Here is a 20,881-nt window from a genome sequence, read left to right as displayed (position 1 = left end):
CGACACAACAGAAAGGGGGAGATCCAGTACATAATCTAATTTATTAATTTATTACAGAGGGGTTTGATTTGTTTTTTAGTATCATCAGATTTTCTCAAATTGTAGTTGTTTGATTTTCAAATGCTGTTTATTAAAACTACTTATTATTCCACAAATAATAAAAAATTTGGAAGTCATTATCTTGAGGTTTATCGAAGCTTATCAAATGAACCAAGATAGCAATGGTAGACGTTTAGTCAGTTCTTAATGACTAAGCTAGCTGCTTTCATAACATTGAAATGACTTGGGATAATTGTATAGTACGATTAAACAGTGATTCTACGGGAAGTTTTTATACTGGTGACATAGTTACCGGAACCGTGATATTAGAATTTGACCAAGAACAAAAAATTGAAAGTAGGCCTTAATTTTATTTTCCTATTAAACGAATTGAATTACCTATAGACGTTTTTACGCTTGACCTTGAAATAGAATTTAATTTATACAACACGTAAACTTTAAATATTTTTTATTTTCTTTCTCAGGAATCGATTTACATGTTATAGGTATAAGCAAAGCACAATGGACAAGATCCATGCCCACTATGCCATATATTAAAATTTACTCAGAAAAGAAAAAATTATTAAGCATTAGCATTTGTGACATTTTTAGTGAAATAATTAGTGGTAAGTAATACTTATATAGTCTTGCGATTTAAGTTTAAATAACTGCTTTAGTGTGGGTTTTTAAATTATTATTACATTTAGCATTCGTTCATAAATTTTATTTGCAGCACAAATAGATGATTTTGACTTAATTATTAAATAAACAAATCGGCTTTAGATACTGGAAATATAATAGGAAAAAATTTTAAAATGTTGGCATAAAACAGCAGATAAAGTAAACTTTAGTACCTTCTAACTAGAATATCAAGATAACGAGGTGAGGAATTATTAGACGTCTGTGGCGTAACGGGCAAGATGCAATAGTTCGAATAATGCATCTCCATCAGGTTCGAAGTCTTGGGGAAAAGCCCACTTTTATAAATATTTTAATATTAATGAGCGACTGTATTTCTGAGCTTATCATTCTTTAAAAAATAAAAAAAATCTCTCCACAACGTTGAATATGTCGAATCAAATTATAATACATATTTCCAAATTCATTGGCTGGAAAACATTAACTTATAAATTATCTCTGTCTTAAATTGAGCTTGTGTGTTTACTTCGCAGGTAAAAAGATTAGATCGGGTATCTACACTTACCCTTTCCACTTCGCCCTCCCCTTGGATTTACCATCTAGTTTCGAAAGCAAGATTGCTAAAGTGCACTATTGTATTAAAATTAAAAGCAAACCTGCGGTCAAAGTAAGAAAGAACGTTCCTCTGCGAATTCTGGAAAATGTCAACTTGAATCATTTGGAGGAAATGATGGTGGGTTTGTTTGTTACATTAGTTGTCAATAATGTTATATTAAAAAAAAACAGTTGTTTTACTTTTCTGTGCTTCATTTCAATTACTTTATACTCGTGGCAATGACTACAGTCTCTCCGGTTAAATGTATAATAACAAAAGAAGTATTCGCGTTGAATACTACTTACTGTCTATTAGGATTATTACTATTGGTATTTGCGAATTATCCGTAAGAGCAGCTCTTCAAATTTTACCTAGCTCTGACCCGGATTCGATCTCAATTACACCAAGATCGGCTTATTTTAAATCGATACAAATCCAAATCACTGCTCTACTTATTTCTGAAAAGATATGTACATCATTTTTTCCAGTTTTGAAAAAAAACAACCATCTTTACGGCTAAAGGTAGAATTCACAATGTAATCCCTAATTACTATGGGCTTTACACTGTTAACTGCAAGATGGAAAGCTGTTTCCTATTTAAAAATGACGCAATTGAAATAAATGGTTTTTTTTATTACCTGTTATATGGTCAACGAGTAGGTAGTGTTATAATTCGATTACAATACCCCCGATCTTTATTTCAAAATCTTCGTGTGTAGTAATATAAAGGAAAGAGGGTGTTTTTCTAACGAGCCTTTTTTCGACGATCCAAATATGGTCTGTTCGGAACTTTTAAAGTAAGAGTAACCTTATCTTTAAAAGTTGTTAGCGTGATTCAGGTTTTTGCTGAATTTCTATGATGGCTACCGCTACTATAATTATTTATCGAAATATTATTGTAGTTACTCATAATTTTGTTTCAACAAATTTTCTAATGCACCTGTGAAGAAGATCCTTAGCAAAGCTCGGACAGAATATCAAAATAATAGCCGGGTAGTAGCAGTCAGGAGCCGTGCTCACCCCCTGTCCTAGTGAAGCTTCTGGGCCACCAGCATTCCTCCACCCTAAAAAATAATATTAGTAATAGCCGAACAGCCTAAAATTAATTAATTCCTTTTGTTTGAGAAATAAAGATAATCGCTATTTTCTTTTTCAGATAACATCGATCCACGACTTCGTAAAAGCATTTAGGACTTCAGGAAAATTCTCGGTTTCTGTGAAAACTTATAGGGCATTCGCATCCAAACAGACTGTCCCATTTGAGATCATATTAAACAATAGTAGAAAAGTAAAAATTAGTAAATTAACAGTTGCATTAATACAGGTAAAACCAACATTTAAAATTTTTAAAACAATCTGTCACAATCTAGACCAGCGCTTCCCAACCTTTTCTAGGCACCGCCCCACTGTAACATTTCTAAAATTTTTAATCCCCCCATACATAATTTTCAACATTAAAAAATTGGTTTGTTCATTTAAGAAATATAAATGATACGCTTTAGGAAGAAATCATTATGAGATTGTAATCAAAACACAGTGAGTAATATCAGTACACAGTAATGACAGTATCAGTCAAACATAGTGAGTAATCAAATTGCCCCCTTGTGGGGCGTGGGGCCCACGTTGGGAAACACCGATCTAGAGCATTCGCCGATGTTTAAATTCTGGAGAAAATGTTCAACAAAAAAGATTGGTTATCAAGTGGTCGATAACGCTTTACCGTACCGTAACAGTGTATCGTATGGGGGCCAATTTATCATGGGATTTATTTGACTTTCGTACATTTTCGGGATGTACACGAATTGCGCCTGTAGACACTACGCATTTTATACTTTGCAATAGATCCGAACATTGTGGAACTCGAATAAATGTGCACCGCTCGTATTCATCATTGTATGATGTAAGGATTATTTGCAAAAGCGAGAGGTCAAATAGGCGGTGAGTAAACTGATTCATACATTGTACAGCGACATCTTTCAATCATAATTGGAAACTTCTGACAACATGCCAACAATTTTTTCGGGAAATTTTGCTGAGTAATTTAGGGAATATTACCTATCTGTTATTGTAGTGATGTATTTATTGTTCAAACTAAAATGTGTTCAACTAAAAAAAAAAAATTTGTCATTTGTGTAGTTCAGTAATTAATTCAGTAAGTAAATCAGGTGTTATTCAGTAATTATGAACTATTTCATAAAATACAAAAGCAAATTATCAAAAATTTTAATAGATCTACCTAAGCCGTTCAGAAATAAAATTAGAAACTTATTCGTTCATAAATTACTTAGTTGCTTTATATGAAAACGTATTTCAGAAACTAAGGTACGAAGTCCAGACAGGATATGCGGAGGAGGAGAAGACAATGTGTAAAGCGGAAAATAAGAAATTTGCGAATGCTTTAGTCGAGATCTGTAACTTAAAAATAGAAATGCCATCATTATGCCCTTCTACTATTCACTCGCTTGGTGCAATGGTTAACATTTCATATGAGTTCAGGGTAATAATATTATTGATTTGAACAGCTATTAAGATTTTCCGACAGTCCTGTATCACTTATAAAATACGCGGGATGCAGAAATTAGACCAAAATTGCTCAAAAACACATCGAATTGAAACTATATAAATTAAATGTCATTGTGTTTTTATTGTGCAAAATGTATGTAATGTAATAATAAATCAGGGACAATATTGGTTATGTAATTTATAGGCCTAACTGATTATTATAACCAAGCAATTGAATTGTGTCTTTGTCCAGAATAATATCATCCTACCTCTTCTTATGGATTTAGGACTTTGTCAGACAGTTAAACCACATTTATATTTTTTGTAAACTAAGCCGTAATGCTATTTGCTGAATCATAAAAAGTATATACAGCACGTAAGGAAAAACATAGTAATCTTAATTGCTAGGTATAGGTACTTAATATATTAAAGTGATATTTATTTTACTTAAGTACTAGGCACGGACATTTAACAAATGTAGTATCAGTACCGACAGTACAGTAGTACAGTAGTTCTTTTAGAAGCTAATCATACTAAAATCGTAATATAAGAGTTTAACTTTTGAATATTTTCAGGTAAAAGTAAAATTTCGATTTCATTTTTCCTTGATTGGAAGCATACCAGTGACAGTGGCAACAGTGCCTGTGATTCACCATGATTTTTGATATAAAGAATCCGTACTAATGTAATTTATTTTAATAAAGAATGAAAGAAATGTGTGTTTTTAAATATATATATATATATAGTAGAAGCAAGTACTTCAACCACTGCGACATCGTTATCATTAAAATGTAGAAAAAAAAACCCACGACCATGACCACATGACTACATTATATGTACCTTATATGTACTCAAGTTTACAATGAATTAAAGAAGAAATGCGGACATTGCGCCCTTTTTTGTCTCTTGTTTAAAAACATTTGCTTAAAGTTTTCTAATTTCTGGCAACATTCATGTTACGCATGTAGAGGCACCTGGCGAAGGCAATAGAAAACTTCAATCAACGATTAATATCTTATTTTAAATAATTTGATTCACCTTAAGTTACAAGAATATTAATATAATAAAAAAAACATAATACCTAATAATTTATCTGGTTTTTCTTCTAAATAAAAACAATATTTCATATTAAATAAACTACAATTTAAAAAGGAGAGTATCAAGCTACTTCCTCTTTCCATTACTTTTTTGAGAAAGCGGAAGTGGTTGGTCCGCCATCATAATCACTCGTGTGGGTCTGTGCTTGTGTGGTTTGGGTGTCTTTACCGGTGCCAACCTTTATTTTTAATTAGTAGTAAGGTATGCGTATGAATCCAGACATGGACGATGATGAGAAGGGGTAAGTTTGTATTTCAATTATTTAAAATCGGAGTTTCGGCAAGTTTTAAAGTGCCAACTATAATAGGTCAAACAGGCATGTCGCTTGGTGTGTCGCATTTCACGGAAAGCCAACGAGGCTTGCTAGGCTAAGTGACGTGCCCTTCTCAGTGTCAGCTGGAATTGAAATCGCTATGATTTCTGTACTTGCTCCGGCGACTTCAATGTACATATAATTATTGTCTGTTAAGCTTCATTTATCCTTTTACTTAATACCGGCTTGCGGCCACCGACCCCAAGCCTTGCTGTGTTGCGTGGTTTGGTCATGGCAGCTATTACTTTCCCGTGAAAATGTACACTTACAAACCTATCCAAAAACACGTTTGTTTGCTAAAATTATGTGAAACGAAACACATCAAATAAATGATGTGGAAGCGTCACTTTCCTGTAAATTTAATCGCTTCTGTGACTAATGGATGCTTTCTCTTATCGGTGAACGGACATTTTTCGGATCCATGGGGATAATTTGAGTCTTGAGGCTGTGTTTCAGTGATGCGATCAACTAATGAGGTTATTAGATCAATGATCGAAGTGCCGCGTAGTCCAATCTCAGTTACCTACAACAAGCAAAACGTGCTGATTCATTTGCATATGGTAATTCGGATCGAGTTTGGTTAATAAATATTTTTCCCTTCAACCCTGATGCATGGCATTTTCGCGCCTCTTAAACTTGCCGAAACTTCACAATAGTAATTCACGTGTACGGAAATTCATTCACGCGGACGTCAATAGGATAATCGTTCGTACCTTGCTTTACGGACAGCTTCGAAAAGAGCGGATTGTTAAATTCACACGCATTGAAATAACGCAATGTGCAAAATTTTAAATATTTTCTTGGAAAGGCCAGTTTAAAGAATTTTAATGTATATAAATTATTTCGAAAGTATGCCTTATAGCTAATAATTAGCATTGTTAGAGATAAGTCACTATTTGCAGTAGTGCTATAATAAGTAATTTAATTCTATGGAAAATTTGCAGCCAAAGTGAATGTTACTTTCACTTTGTAAATGTGCAAAGTAATCATGGAGCAGCTTGAACGTTAATTGCGAAAACTATTCTATTCAAGTATATACATATTACTTTAATTACAATATAAAAATAAATTTACAGTGAAATAAAAGCAAATTTTCCATTATCATGTTTTTCATCTTTTTTAATATTTTAAGCCCTCTCTTAATGTATTATTATATTATGATATACGTGATTTTCGGGAGTAATTTCGTTACCCACTTAAACAAATAAAATAAATTACTGATGCATTAAGATCGTTTTAAAATTACTCTAAACCAAAATATGAACACTTTACTCTGAATTTTAGACATTAGACATTTAAAAAAATATTCACTGTATTAATTTGCATCAGTAAAATATAGTACAGAACAAAAATATAGTTTACTGAAATTTACAGACAAACTATTATAAAACAAGACAACTAACAAACAATTTAAACAAATAGTTTCAACTTAAATTTAAACTAAAATAAGTTTGTGTTCACACCTAAGAGTATTACTTATAAAATAAGTATTGGGCGAGAGCTTTAATTCCACTAGAACAGAATTTAAATACCTTTGGTGGCCTTCGAAAATTCCTTATCATTGGCAAATAATACTTGAATATGTTCTACAGATAGCAAATGACTATGTAGGTTTTTAGGGCATACATACATTTTATGTATCATTAAAAAGATTGAAAGAATAAGAATTTGGCTGCACTAATTTTTTCTTTTCCTCAGGCTTATGGCTTCTAAAGAGATCACCTCCATTTGTCAGAAATTGCATTTTCTTTATACTAAATAGATAGCCTGTGTTGATTAGTCCTTTTGGTATTACATGTTTAGATATTATAATATGTCTTGTCTTAAGACACTGAAGTTGAACTCTTAATTCCAATATATATTAGCTGTCCCAGTTTGAAACTCATGCAGGTTTCTTAGACTGCTAAAATTTCAAACAACTTCTGAATTCTAAAATCATCTAAACTCATTAGTTTTACACAACTGAAGAGATGATTTGAAGTAGAGCAAATTGTATTACTAGTGGTTATTAATGTAACATTTGGTAAATACATGTCATTAAGAAGGCAGTTGGACTTGTGCCTAAATTGAGTAGTACATTAATTAATTGGTAAAAAATAAATCATCATTAAAGTTTCATTCATAATAAATGTAATAATGTTCAACAAATACAAATGAGTGGAAAGTGTGAATCTAAAAGTATATGTTTGTTAAACAGAAAACTATTTGTTGGAGGACTATCATGGGAAACATCCCAAGAGAACTTGCAACGCTATTTCTCACGTTATGGCGAAGTGATCGATTGTGTCGTCATGAAGAATAGCGAGTCAGGACGTTCGAGGGGCTTTGGTTTCGTGACATTTGCCGATCCTTCACTGGTCAACCTCGTGCTCCAGAATGGACCTCATCAACTTGATGGCAGGTGTGTAAAAAGTATATTTCAATAATTTTGTGAAACAAATCTCATAATTTAATATTTATATTATTATAATTAATTTGACTTTTATTTAATACTAATAATTTGAAGGGTAGAACATTGGGCTTCATATTGTGAGGTTCTGATAACTGCAAGTGTATTAGAGATGTGATCTGCCCATCAATAAATGAATAAAGAATATTGAGTCTCAAGATACATGGGAAACAATCACAACCTTTTGTAAATCTGTGTAATTCAATAATATGAAATGTATGAGTGGATCTGTCTTTCATCAACTGACACAGATTTGAAAAGTCATTTCCTGTTTTTGTTATAGTAAAAAAATGTTTCTAAAGAAATTATCGAAATGCAGAATTTTATTAGATTGACCCAGTTATTGAAATTGAAATATTTTTTAACCAATGCTACTGAATTTTTGCTGATCTCAAAACTTCATGATTTCTTTTTCTTTCATATTATGTCTTTCTCTAGTTTTGTCCATTGCACTATCAAAGGTTCAATATTTTTTATTCTGCTGTGTGAGTCTTAATTATTTTGAATATGTACTATTTCATACTTGTTGTTTGTATATTGTAATACATGGAAGGTAGGAGAAGGAAAGAAGGTAAAGTTTTTTTTTCTGTCAAAGTAATTCAATTCGGTTATTGAACGGAACTGTGCTATAGAATTGTTTTGTAACTGAAGCTTCAAAGTCCGAACAGACTGAGCGTAGATATAATTTTCTTAACTTGTGGTAAACGGCTTTAGTTACTCAATGGCTAGATTTCGAAGATTCGTAAAATTCGAAAATGACAAGTGAAAGAGAAGCTATCGGAAACCCGGGAAGGAAGTCATTAGATGTCTCAAACGTGAATGCGGTTTCTAAATATCGTGTATTCATTAGCGGTTAGATAATTATGCCGTTTTAGGCTAATTAAGTATCCCGCCTCTGTACTCTACTTTTGAACGAAACTGCTGTGATAATTTCGGTTATAAATTTCATAAAGTAATATAAACACTTTAATAAGATTGTTTTTTTAAACAAGATATGTAGATTAGTTGAAATTTAGGTTACTTATTATAATAATTACATTTAGCAAATAAAAAAAAACGTTATATGGTTCGATGCACACTTGCCTGATTCTTATATAAAACGTAGATTACAAACTTGAGTTCGCTTCAAGATAACCTGTAAAAGTGAATCATCTTAAAAAACTTTCCCTAATATCTCTAAAATGTACAAAGAAACCAGAGGTTGACCAGTAATAATAATAGAAGATATTCCACATCCAGGCAGTGCCCTATGCTGAATTGCATTTGGTACGTTCAGATGTTTGTGGTACATTAACATGCAGATGAGCATATGCTTGTTATTCCTGTGAGCTACAAGTCTAATATGTCTGCGACAGTTAAATATGAGTTAAATTACTGAGCTTAAAAAAAATAAAATTAATAACCTGCTGTGTATTTCAAATGACACTTTACATAAATTGTATTTATTGACATGTACCAAATATAATATATTAAGTAAGCGTTTCTTGTGCGTGAGAAGTACAAAATTCTAATCTGTGTTTATTCAAATGGTTTGTCGTCATCAGATAGATAAGTTTTTCTGATAATTTTGCTATAGTTGATTCATTCGTGACAATAATAACATTTCCTAGGGGCACTGAAAAGCTAAATATAAAACAAATTTACAATTTAAGTTTTTCTGTGCATAACTACAACTTTTAAGTTATCCGTTTGTTTATAATGTCTTTCTATAAAATGATCTTCACTATGAAAATTTTAAGATTTTTTCGCATAGGAAGGTTCCCAAAAACTTGCATTAAATGCTATTGTAAAGCCTAATCGCTAGTGCTTCATTATATATCGTTTTTCCGAGTCTAATGGTCTAAACTAATAATAGGAGTTGGTGGTAGGACCTCTTGTGAGCCCGCCCGAGTAGGTATCACCACCCTGCCTATTTCTGCCGAGAAGCAGTAATGCGTTTCGATTTGAAGGGCGGGGCAGCCGTTGTCACTATACTTGAGACCTTAGAACTTCTATCTCAAGGTGGGTGGCGCGTTTACATTGTAGATGGCTATAGGCTCCAGTAACCACTTAACACCAGGTGGGCTGTGAGTTCGTCCACCCATCTAAGCAATAAATAATAATAATTAAAAACTATTTTACATCAACCATTATCTATCTAGTGATTTCGCGGTAGGGAATTGTGTTGAGTAGAGAATGGGTAGTCTGTTATAGGCTAAGTACCTGAACTTGATTGATATGATTATCAAAACAGTAGTCAACAATTATTTTCGTTCAACTTAACTGATGGAAAATAATGACGTCGCTTGTGTCATACATCTCGATCCATTAGATATTTAGAATAACTCATAAGAACCGCTGTGCGCGATTCGACACAAAACCGCTATTGTTTGAATTTGTGCCAACATTGGCCAAACGTTCAGTACGTAATAGTCACGTGACACGGGGGTAATAAACTGCTAGTTGTTGAATGATACAGCTATATAGTCTACTCAATGATGTTTACTTCGAAGAAAAAAAACGTTATTACGTAGTTAGTGTGTATTTAATTTATTGAAATATATTTTTCCTATTCTAAAAAGAATACGATTTTTTGTGTCGTACGTTGCCATTTCGTTACTAGATTTTTTTATAATTAAATTAACATTGTGATGAAGGTTCAGTGTTCAATGTTCGTAAATGTTTTTCACGGTTTTATAAGCTGACCTTTGTTGTATTAAAAGTAGTATAATATTAATGTACACAATATGTATCTTAGTTGAAGTCCTATTTATTACCTTGAAGGATAATTGTAGTTTTTGTATCATTCCAAAATACTGCTCTAGCCATGGTGAATTTAAAAAATATTAAAAAAAAAACAAATATCTTTATAACTGTTCAACTCCTCACATGTTTATTTTCTTAAAAGAACACGTGTACAAAACGTGACCAACGCCAGTATTCATTCGGAGCATGTTCCTTTTGCCTGATGAAGTTCTATTGTGTCTTTACTTCATCACGTTGCTTTTTGTGACGTCGTTCTGTAGTCAAGACTTTTCGAAGTTGGCTTCTCTCTTGCTGCTAAAGAAATACTTGATGTTTGAGTGACCACTCTCTTTTTATTGTTTTTCTACTGTCTACTATTCTGATCTATTTCTAACAACAATCAATAATTCAGGTTTAGTAGTGAGGGCGCGTATTAAAAAAAAGATTATTCGATGTATACATGCTGACTACCTACCATATTGATTTTATTTTTTGTGTTCACGAGTCTTAGATAAAATTAAACTTACTTTTGGAACGAAGTTCCTTATTACGCTTTATATTGTGGCGTTTTTACTCTTCTAAACTTGTCGTTCGTGACAACGAAAATTGTAAAGCATTAGAACATTAGAAATAATAAAACCTTAGTAAAAAAGTCGAGCTAATATCGTAAATGTAAGTATAATCATACATACTGTAATAGCTAAATTTTAAATAAACAGCTTCTCAAAATCGAGCTCGCGCGCGCAGTAGGAAACCACGCTTATCGAAAATTACTGTATTTATTTAAAAATAATATCTGATAACTTGCAACTTATCACAATCTTTATCGCTCGGTAAAAATACTGTTATGGCGCCGATACGATGCTTCGTAGAGACTGTTCAAAATGTATTTATTAAAATAATTAATCCTCGTTCCACCCACGCGTAACCGTAGATTTGGACGCGATACGCAATCAGTGAAACTTGTATGTTTTCAACAAGTTTTTTGGATTTTTTTTATTTTCTACCAAATATTTTTTGGTGTATTAGACTTCGTGTAGTTTAACAGCGAACTTAGTATTCAGTGCTTACTGAGTGCGGTCCACGTTGAGACGGGAGATCGTATTCTTGATCAAAGAATAGCGGCTTCTACTTCTACCATACAAATTAAAAGGCATGATAATTTTCGGGACAGAAATAGAGAGGACTCTGATACATAGAAGCCTGAGCTCTAAAACGATCTACCAGACCGAATAGACTTAATTATCAAATAAACTATCTTGTGGTTGCTATATTTATTTTATAACAAATTTACTTTACGACATGTTTAACAAAGTTATAATTTGAACACATTATTATCTTGCTGTATAGCTGTCATACGGAAATCATTCTCGACTTAGACATAACCAGCAAGTGCTAATTTTTGTTCTATCGTCTCCTGGCTTGAAATTCGTAATTTCATCAAATTCGAACTGTTCGAATTTAATAGAAGATTGTGGCTTTGGTTCACCAAAAGGGTTATGTTTTTTGGGAAAATTCCACGGCCTAGTTGGTTACGAAATATCGTCTCTTTCCAACGATTTAATAGTTGCAAAATGCTGTTTGAATTTATTAATATCATGGAACATTCGGGGTTTTATGTATTCATGTTCGTCATAATTACTGTATAGAAAGAGTATTGTAGCCTATCTTAGTTATCAATTGCACAAACAGACTCAACCGTCTTGAAATATTGTTATTCTTAATGCTTAAGGGTTATTAATTGCGTGTAGGGGGTCCCGTGATGTGGATTAGTGGATTACCCATCTCTCTTTTTCTCCACCTTATCCCACTTGGTGGGGTCAGCACAGCTAATTTTACTCTTCTATCAGCCGTCATCTCAACACTCACTCCCCTCTCTTTTATATCGACATTCACACACTGCATCCATGTCTTCTTCCGGTCGACCTCTTCCCCCTCTTCCTTGCGCTACGCTTCCATACATCTCCTAGTCACATGCATCTTCTCTCTACGCATCACATGTCCCTACCACGCTAACCGTCCGCTCTTTAATTTGTTAATTACCGCGGCTACTTTCACACTTCCTCTGATATACTCATTCCTTATGTGGTTTACCCATCTATGGAAATAATAATTAAAACAAAATAAAGCTCCAGGGTCCACCTTGTCTTCAGTGGCTACCTCAGTCCCATAGACAACTCAACGTGAATAAAGCCTACTACCACCCACTTTTAGATGTGAGACTTAAGACTCAAGCATACAGTATCCCAGTCTCTATTCAAAACGTACGACTAGTACTCCGTGCGAATAGCCAAATCTGTATGAATTAAACAACTTATTTTATTTACTTTTTGTGCCTTGATAAATGATAAAATAACTGGAATGTAAATGTCAATGGATGTATTAAGAGCAAGGTTTATTAAAGTTCACCTGTTAAACTCTGAAAGTCATTTATAAAAAATACTATAACCTAATGAGTTCTGTGTATGCACAAAAAACACGTTTTTCTTGATTATACCGTAAAATGTTAATTATTTGTACTATTGTCACCAGGACCATCGACCCTAAGCCGTGCAATCCTCGCACTCTTCAAAAACCGAAACGTGGCGGTGGATACCCTAAGGTGTTCCTTGGCGGGCTGCCATCGAACGTTACCGAAACCGATCTCAGGGTATTTTTCGGACGCTATGGGAAGGTCATGGAGGTGGTCATTATGTATGATCAAGAGAAGAAAAAGTCTAGGGGTAAGAAACTAACCAAACTGATATTATTCAGGGCAATTTAGTTGTTTGACAGATAGAATTCAAAATTGACATTGTGTTATCAAGTGTATGTATTTATCATTTGCTTATTTTACTAATCAGTGTAAAATAATTATTTACTAAGCAATTAAATGTTTTTTTTAATAAAGTAATCATTCACAATGTTCAATACAATATTTGTCGATTACCATAATTGGGTATTCCACATCCAGGCAGTGCCCTCTGCTAAACTGTAGTTGGTACGTTCAGATGTTTGTGGAACATTAAGATGCAGACGAGCATATACCTGTTGTTCATGTGAACTATAGGCCTAATATGTCTGTGACAAACATAGTTTAATAGCTGCAAATCCAAAATTAGTAAAAAATTTGTCTTAAATTTCAATATGATTTGTTATCATTGTGAAGACTTTCAGGCTGTAAATTCATTAAATCCCAAATTCTTCTTATTCAGCACAGTTATTTGGAATAACTTTTTGTTGAATTTACAGGCTGTATTCAGTTAATACTAAATATTTGATTTATAATAGACTAATAAAAAGAGGACTCCCTCATTAGCTTAGTAAACATTTTTTTTACCCTAAACATCATATTGTCATGTGTAATGTGAGCATGTGAGAGTTACGTTGAATATTTTACTAGTAGAAGTTTTTGTTACTTTTACTGGTTTAGCTGTGTCTCGGACCTCTGACAATATGGAGCTCTTCAAATCCATAGAAAAGTATACACTTAACATGTCTTTTGCATTTTAACAACTTTCTTAACGTCGAAACCTGATCGCATGATGGAATCTTGTAAAAAAAGACTGGATGATGTTATTACACTCGAATATGTATGTGTTTTGAAAACAAAAAAAATATTCTTTAATAACATACTGACATGAAAGTATATGAAAATCAATTCAACATATTTTTTAAAAATCTTTATTATTCCATTATAGAATTTTAGGTTGATGTAATAAAATTATTGTACTGTCATTGGTCCTTGATACACACTCAAATATTCAAGTCAATTTGATGGAGTTTGTAAAAATTATGTTTCATAATTTCTTTCATTAATAATATCTATCAAGTTAGTAATAACATGCTGTACAATGTTTATAGCTTTTTATAAACGGAAAATTAACCCGCTCCCGTGCTGTAAAATAATATTTTGTATTTTTTAACGCTTACGAAGACGGACGATGCGGCGGCCCATTCAATGGTAAGTGATTACCGTCGCTCATGGACATCGTATAGTAGGTATTCTTACAGTGTTTGAAGAATGATGTTTCAGAGTGCTGATAATTAATTGAATGACAAATTTGATGTTATGGTATTTAATAAAAAATGTAATTTTTTTGTAGGTTTTGGATTCTTGTCTTTCGAGGATGAAATTTCTGTTGAGAGAGTGACCCAAGAACACTTCATTAACCTCAACGGGAAGCAGGTAAGATGTCTTTTTTTGTTTTCAATCTATTTGTAAAGCAAATAAAAGATAATTTATGAAATGTTAATCAGAATATTAAACTGATCTTGTTTGTTGAGTTTTGTGGGCCAGTGAAAGTATGGCTTTGCTAAATGTAGCACGATATATTCTCAGCTATTAAAATAATAAGAAACAAAATGCCATAGACGTAAAGAAGTCTTTTCAGTAATGAGATATTGTTTTTTTTTACTGATCATAGTCAAGTTTATTACTTAATAACTAGTAAAGTTTTTGACTACTCGTAAAGAATAATAATAAATTTCTTAGACTACTATTTATAACAGTATTCAGACTACCTAAATTTTTAATCCCAAAGTCAGCATTCTAAATTAATTCAGTAATTCAATTAGATTCGGTCAACCTTTATTCTTCCGAAATTTGACACAAATGTCAATCTGTGTTTTGCTGTAGATTTTTAGAGGAGCTTAAGGCTTCGTCAAACAACGCGTAATTAGTGCGCGTCAGAGCTCTAAACTAACGCCGCGCTATGACGCCGATACAGCGTCTATAGCGCTGGCGCTCTGTTTGACGGTATGATACCGTAGTAGTACAACGCAGCTCGGCGTCATAGCGCGGCGTTAGTTTAGCGCTCTGACGCGCGCTAATTACGTGTTCTGTTTGACGAAGCCTTTACAAAGCACTTGCTTTTGAGTGGTTCTGGATACCATAGGCTTCACTTGTGCTAATGAGGTTAAAAGTAGTCTTGAGAGGTGGGCTTGATTCTGTTCCTTTGATTACTGTTCATCAACAATAACCGCTCGTCAACAGATAGACCTTATACTTGATGGCAATTTGAAGGCAGTAAAATAAAACCACCTTGAGATGTGATATTGAAGTATCATATAAATTGTGACCAAAGGTGCTTGAGTTCGGTCATTCCTCTTGTTTCTATAATAAGTAACAAGTAGCATTCAATATAGTGTCCATGGTAAGAGCTCAACGCCATTTATATGCTGTGCACACCTCTATTCCTACTACTGGAAGCTATATTAGAAGAATGCGACATCACATTATAATTAATGTAATAATAATACAACGCAGGTGGAGATAAAGCGCGCTGAGCCTCGAGACGGGTCTGGCAAGCTCGGGTCGGGAGGCGGCGGCATGGGCGGCGGCGCCATGAACGCGCCCGGGGACGCGCCCGCCGCCGGCCAGTGGGGGCCGCCCGCCGCGCCCATGAACATGATACAGGGACACAACGGGCAGATGGGAGGACCGCCCATCAACATGCCCATGGCAGGCCCTAACATCATGCAAGGGTAAGTTGTAAATTTTAATCTAACATCTAATATATAAATACATTCAGATACTTCAAAATTACTTCGGATATTTTTAAATTAAACTCTCCTCGCGTCGGTTCCCCAAGCTGAGAATCGTGACCATCATATTTCGACAAGACTACTTCTTTTAATGTCCAGCACCTCCGATTATTAGCCTCATGAAGGGCTTAGTGGAATAGATCCCAATCCATTAAATTAAAGTATTGAACTTTTATTTATTCCAATAGTGAAGCGATTTTGCATATCGATTTTGAATAATAAAATTATCTAGTAATTATGAATATTTTTTATATTGTAGCAGTTTCATATTATCATAGTTACAATATGAAGATTTTATGGTACTAGTGGTCCCACGGTAGTCGAAATTCGACTATGATTAATTGAAATTATAAGTTTGTACACCGTTATGATTCTATTGTCAATATTAAACTTTTATAATCACAGATTTCGCCAAGACTACACTATAAGACTAATAATATTCAAGATAAACAATACTAACCTTTCCTCAATTTTACCGCAGACTTTAAATAATAAAAAAAGTATGTGTGTGTCAAATACATGGTAGTGTGAAAAATATTTTATTTATCTAATTAGCATTCTGCACTCTTTCTTTATATTCTGTATAAGTGTGGGAAATTTCATACTTCTCCGTCTGCGCAATTTTCGTAAAAAGGGGTACAAAGTTTTTGCTTCACGTATTAATATATAGATAGCAGTATGCAGAAATTCGTGTAAAAAACTCTTACTGAATTTTGGAGGTGTTACAACGTTGCGTCGCATTGGCACAGGTACCAGGGCTGGGGCACGTCGCCGGGGCAGACGTCGTACGCGGGGTACGGCGCGGCGGGCGCGGGCGCGGGGCCCGGCAACTACCAGGGCTGGGGCGCGCCGCCCGCCCCGCAGGCGCCGCCGCACGCGCCCGCCTGGCCCGCCACCAACAACTACACGCAGCACGCGCAGCCGCCCGCGCAGTCCTACGGCAGCTACGGTAACTAGCGCACGCACACGCACCGCGCACGCACCACGCACGCACCACGCACGCACCGCGCGCACTAACGACTTCACGGACAACAATAAATTAATTAAAAACCATAGAGACATAAAACAACATTTTGGAAATAAAAAAAAAAAAAACTATTTCAAAATAGAAATCTAGAAAAAAAAGAGTTAGTAAAAACTCAAGGAACGTTTCGTTTGTTTACACAGCGAACTATAGCTCCGGGCCGGCGGGCGCCTCGGCTGGCGGCAGCTGGACCAACTGGAATATGCCCCAGAACTCTAACTCTACTGGTTCTGGTTAGTATATACTCGTCCCACAGTGAGCCACGCTGGCATCTCTTACAGTCTCAAAAAGATGACTAAAATGTTTTAGCAAGTTTGTGTTGTTTTTGTTCTGTGGTTATTTTTTATTTATTGTATGTCGGTATTTAGAACGGTGCAATGATATAAGTACTTTTTAAATAAACTGTCAAAAGCCTAGATTTAAAACTGATTAGAGATCTAAGTTACTATTAGTGTGAACATTTTCTTTGCATCTCAGAGCAGAGATCATCCATATTATCTAGAACCGCTGCATTCATCGACAGTGCGTTTCCAGAGGTCTTTTTTGCCATCTACCGTCCGGCTATGGAATGAGCTCTCCTTCACTGTGTTTCCCGAGCGCTATGACATGTCCTTCTTCAAAAGAGGCTTGTGGAGAGTATTAAGCGATAGGCAGCGGCTTGACTCTGCCCCTGGCATTGCTGAAGTCCATGGGCGACGGTAACCAATCACCGTCAGGTGGGCCGTATGCTCGTTTGCCTAGGCAATAAAAAAAAAGTTTTTATCTTAATTGAAATTTCATATATTTATTAGTATTAAGTGTATGATGAGAGATGGTTGATGCAGAAATACTCCACAAAATTGGCGCTGCACATTTTGAAACATGTAGTGATTAATGCGTGTGTATTAAACGCTACATATCAACTCATGTAGGCTAAAAATTTTATAAAGTACGTATTCCTGACTATGTATGCTGCTGCTGAAAACCATCGAACTTCACGTGGAATTTCGCACACGTACATGTCAACTGCATTGCTGTGGGATACTATTAAGGGAAGAAACGTACGCTCCGGTGTTGTTATAATTATGCTGGAAATTCTATCCATATCTAAACTGATGGGATGAAACCGAGTGCTGGGCTTAGACAAGTCCCAGACGGCTCCGTTGTTGTTCTCGGCCACACCCGCAGTAAGTCTGGTCTCGTGTGCCGCAGGGTCGTACGTGCCGCTGTCTGAGGGCGGCGAGATGTACGGGCGCGGCGGCGGTGCTGCGGCGGGAGGCGCGCCCCTCACCACGCCGCTCTCCTCGGCCGCGCTCTCCAAGTCCTCCTCCGCCGACTACTCCGCCTACCAGCAGTACCCGCCCGCCTACCAGCAGGACCAGGTACGCACGCACGCACACACGCACCAACACACGCATCCACACACGCACCCACACACGCACCCACACACGTGCGCGCACACGACATGAGCTCGATTGTATCACTTGCTGCGGTTCCTATCGCATTCAATATAGATGTTAAAAAATGCCCTTGAAATAGGAACTCGCCTAATATCAGTTACGCGCTTGGTTCCGAAAACTTGGGTTATTTTTTAGTTTTTTTTTTAAATCTATGGTTAAAGTTACAAGTGGCTCACTGTTGAAAGCCACTATAAAATTACCATATATAAAAAAAAGTATTTGTAAACAGTTCTTGCCAGATAATAAAAGAAAAAACTTCTATTACATATTCTCTATTTAATTTGATATTTGTTATATAAAGGCTTTCAACGCCCACGATACTTTAAAGTTGAACATACAAGACGAGCTTTGTCAGGAACACAAGCAACAAATAAAATACTACATTTGACCAACAATATCAGACAATCTAAAATACTTGTGAACGCGCTGACAAACTGATTGTTTTACTCGTGAGTGTTGTCTTTTCAATTATAAATTCTAATCTCTAAATACAATTTTTATTACTTATACAGTATTTTGTCATATAAAAGGGTATGCAACAGCGCGATATCGAGCCTTGTCACGTTGTGTTCAGGTCGTTAATACCGTGGCTCGAATTCCATGTTTCCTTTCACTAGCTAACTTTCGAATATTAGTTTTGAAAATATATTCCTGTTAAAACAATGTTTGTTTGTGGCGCACATACTCGAAAGATACTAATTGCATGTGAATAACAAAAAATAACAATAAAATTTAAAATTGAACACGAACATGATACACAATACATATTTAGGTTTTGTTTGATCAATTCAGCCCGTTCAATTTTGGAATGAGTTAATTGGGGGGTTCAATAAAAATAAAACAATAACTCAAATATGTACTGAATTTATCAAATTTTACCTTTGAAGGTTGTCTAAAGACTTAACACTTACTCTATTGTGGTTTTTGCTTAATAATTTAAAATCGATACACGAGGAAAAGCCACAGTAGAACAGATACTAAAACAAAACAAATCGCAGTGGGGCTACAGAATGTATGTGCTTATTTTTTTAACTTAAAATACTGTAGCTCCCCTACTGAAAGTACCCAGAGTCTAGACTTATTTGTATGAAATAGCATAACTGAGAAAGTAAATATGTAAAGTAGTTGTTTGAAAGAAGTTTTATATGAACTATAAGATCATTTGCTTATAAAGTGTTTGAGTAGACGAAACTTCTTTCATCAATCCATAAACTGAATGGTTAACTTGGATGAGAACTTTCAAAATACCATAACAAGCTTTCTACAATTAACATTCTCTTAAAAAAAAAAATCAAAGGAAAATAAAAATAATTATTGATTTTTTTTTATTCTTTTGGTTTTTTTAAAATACGCATGGATTTTAAGCTCTTGGATAATCAACATGTTCTGGTGTTGGGTAACATTTTTGCTGCAAATCGAATATTATTATAGGTCATTGTTTTTTTTTTGAAATTGAATTATTACTATATTGGGTTTTTGTATCATACAGAATGTATGAAACGTAATCTTGACGTACTTTTAACCTGCTTACCGCTAAATAATGATCACAAATGGTGAACCCTGGATTCTGTACCCTGTAGTGTTTCAATAATATTAACCATCCGTTAAATGTAAGACATATTCATTTAACGTGTGCAAATATCATTGAAATTATCTCATTTGGTGGCAATATTTTAACAAGTTTAGTTTGCTTTTAATTTAATTCACGCTGTCACTACTTTTTTTTATATATAAAATAATAATTTCAAAAATTAGATAACAGATGTTGATCAGTAAATTTATTTTAATTTAATAATTTTTAGTGTAATGCTATACTACTACTACTTAACTACTACTGATTAAACACCATCAAGTGAATTGGCAGTATATTCTCTATTTTGAAAGTAGCAACAGCGTGTGCTTAATTTGTATAGTTGAGAAGAATTAAACTTAAATGTCATGCAAATCACATATTTATGTTTAATGTCTTAAAATCGCAAACAAACCTTCGATTCTTACTTTAGATAAATTTTAGTAACACATGAAAAAATTTATAAATGTATTATTAATGTATTAATAAAAAAATGTACTAACAATTAAAGAAAATCCAAAGTACAGCCAAGTTGATGGTATCGTTCCGCTTTTCATTTCACCGCTTGTCTCCACCCACCTTCGTACCAAAGACATTCCGTTTGATAATTGTGAATCCCCGCATGAATCCACACATGACTTGCCCGAACCGTTTCAATCGTCTGTTAGAATCTCATCTCGCCTAATTTGATTGTACTTGTTTGTTTGCGATTTTTTGGTCGGAAGCAATTGAGTGGTGGTTCTGCACCCGGTGAGCGAGCGATGTTCAGCGAAATAAGCCCTCGAACAGACGATTCCGGCCGCCGGCCAGCATGACTAGAGCCGCGTAGTGCCTCCACTTGCATCCGTGTGCTGTGTTCAGACTGCTTGGTTGTTCGCGTGGATGTCGCGCGGCCGCGGCGAGCTCCCCCCTTCTCTGCATGTTTTCAGTGGCCAGAGTAAACGTGCGATGTCTTTTTGATAC

General features: G+C 34.7%; 2 protein-coding genes and 2 long non-coding RNA genes across 8 annotated transcripts in view; 2 read left to right on the top strand and 2 right to left on the bottom strand.

Moving 5' to 3' along the window:
- The first annotated feature begins 8 nt into the window (after positions 1–8).
- On the top strand, positions 9–4,490 carry LOC114240341 (arrestin domain-containing protein 2). 2 transcript variants are annotated; one of them, XM_089736170.1, is made up of 6 exons: positions 9–186; positions 525–665; positions 1,212–1,411; positions 2,430–2,597; positions 3,588–3,770; positions 4,351–4,490. In XM_089736170.1, exons 2-6 carry the CDS (start codon positions 575–577, stop codon positions 4,438–4,440), a joined length of 732 nt encoding a protein of 243 aa, XP_089592296.1. In that variant the 5' UTR covers positions 9–186; positions 525–574; the 3' UTR covers positions 4,441–4,490. The 2 variants fall into 2 exon arrangements, with proteins under 2 accessions (XP_089592296.1, XP_028026659.2); XM_028170858.2 differs by lacking the exon at positions 9–186 and adding an exon at positions 211–396.
- Positions 3,902–7,410, bottom strand: LOC149500424 (uncharacterized). The gene is made up of 2 exons (XR_016324855.1): positions 6,498–7,410; positions 3,902–5,709 (listed from the first exon to the last, which is right to left on the bottom strand). It is a non-coding gene; the product is annotated as an uncharacterized LOC149500424 (long non-coding RNA).
- The window catches only part of Hrb27C (Heterogeneous nuclear ribonucleoprotein at 27C), a 25,903-nt gene continuing 9,978 nt past the window's right edge, over positions 4,957–20,881 (top strand). For 3 of the 4 annotated variants that reach the window (XM_089736164.1, XM_089736166.1, XM_089736165.1), the window contains exons 1-8: positions 4,957–5,114; positions 7,384–7,587; positions 12,892–13,082; positions 14,445–14,527; positions 15,608–15,825; positions 16,635–16,834; positions 17,053–17,142; positions 18,101–18,270. In XM_089736164.1, the coding sequence (XP_089592290.1) occupies positions 5,077–5,114; positions 7,384–7,587; positions 12,892–13,082; positions 14,445–14,527; positions 15,608–15,825; positions 16,635–16,834; positions 17,053–17,142; positions 18,101–18,270 (1,194 nt within the window). In that variant the 5' untranslated portion in view covers positions 4,957–5,076. The remainder of the gene's footprint in view (positions 5,115–7,383; positions 7,588–12,891; positions 13,083–14,444; positions 14,528–15,607; positions 15,826–16,634; positions 16,835–17,052; positions 17,143–18,100; positions 18,271–20,881) is intronic. The other variant, XM_028170738.2, reaches the window with a different exon arrangement.
- Positions 10,479–11,823, bottom strand: LOC149500423 (uncharacterized). Its single transcript, XR_016324853.1, has 2 exons — positions 10,887–11,823; positions 10,479–10,674 (listed from the first exon to the last, which is right to left on the bottom strand). It is a non-coding gene; the product is annotated as an uncharacterized LOC149500423 (long non-coding RNA).

This window comes from Bombyx mandarina, chromosome 21 (genome assembly GCF_030267445.1).
Source record: "Bombyx mandarina strain Sakado chromosome 21, ASM3026744v2".
In the NCBI taxonomy this organism is placed as follows: domain Eukaryota; kingdom Metazoa; phylum Arthropoda; class Insecta; order Lepidoptera; family Bombycidae; genus Bombyx; species Bombyx mandarina.
Note: the sequence above shows the minus strand (reverse complement) of the source record. Positions and strands in the feature narration are given on the sequence as shown.

Excerpts from the sequence above, each read along its gene's own strand:
- LOC114240341 (XM_028170858.2), top strand. The coding sequence starts at position 279 with ATGACTTGGGATAATTGTATAGTACGATTAAACAGTGATTCTACGGGA. Across the intron at positions 666-1,211 it reads TTTTAGTGAAATAATTAGTG|GTAAAAAGATTAGATCGGGT; the intron begins GTAAGTAATACT and ends TTTACTTCGCAG. Across the intron at positions 1,412-2,429 it reads ATCATTTGGAGGAAATGATG|ATAACATCGATCCACGACTT; the intron begins GTGGGTTTGTTT and ends TTTCTTTTTCAG.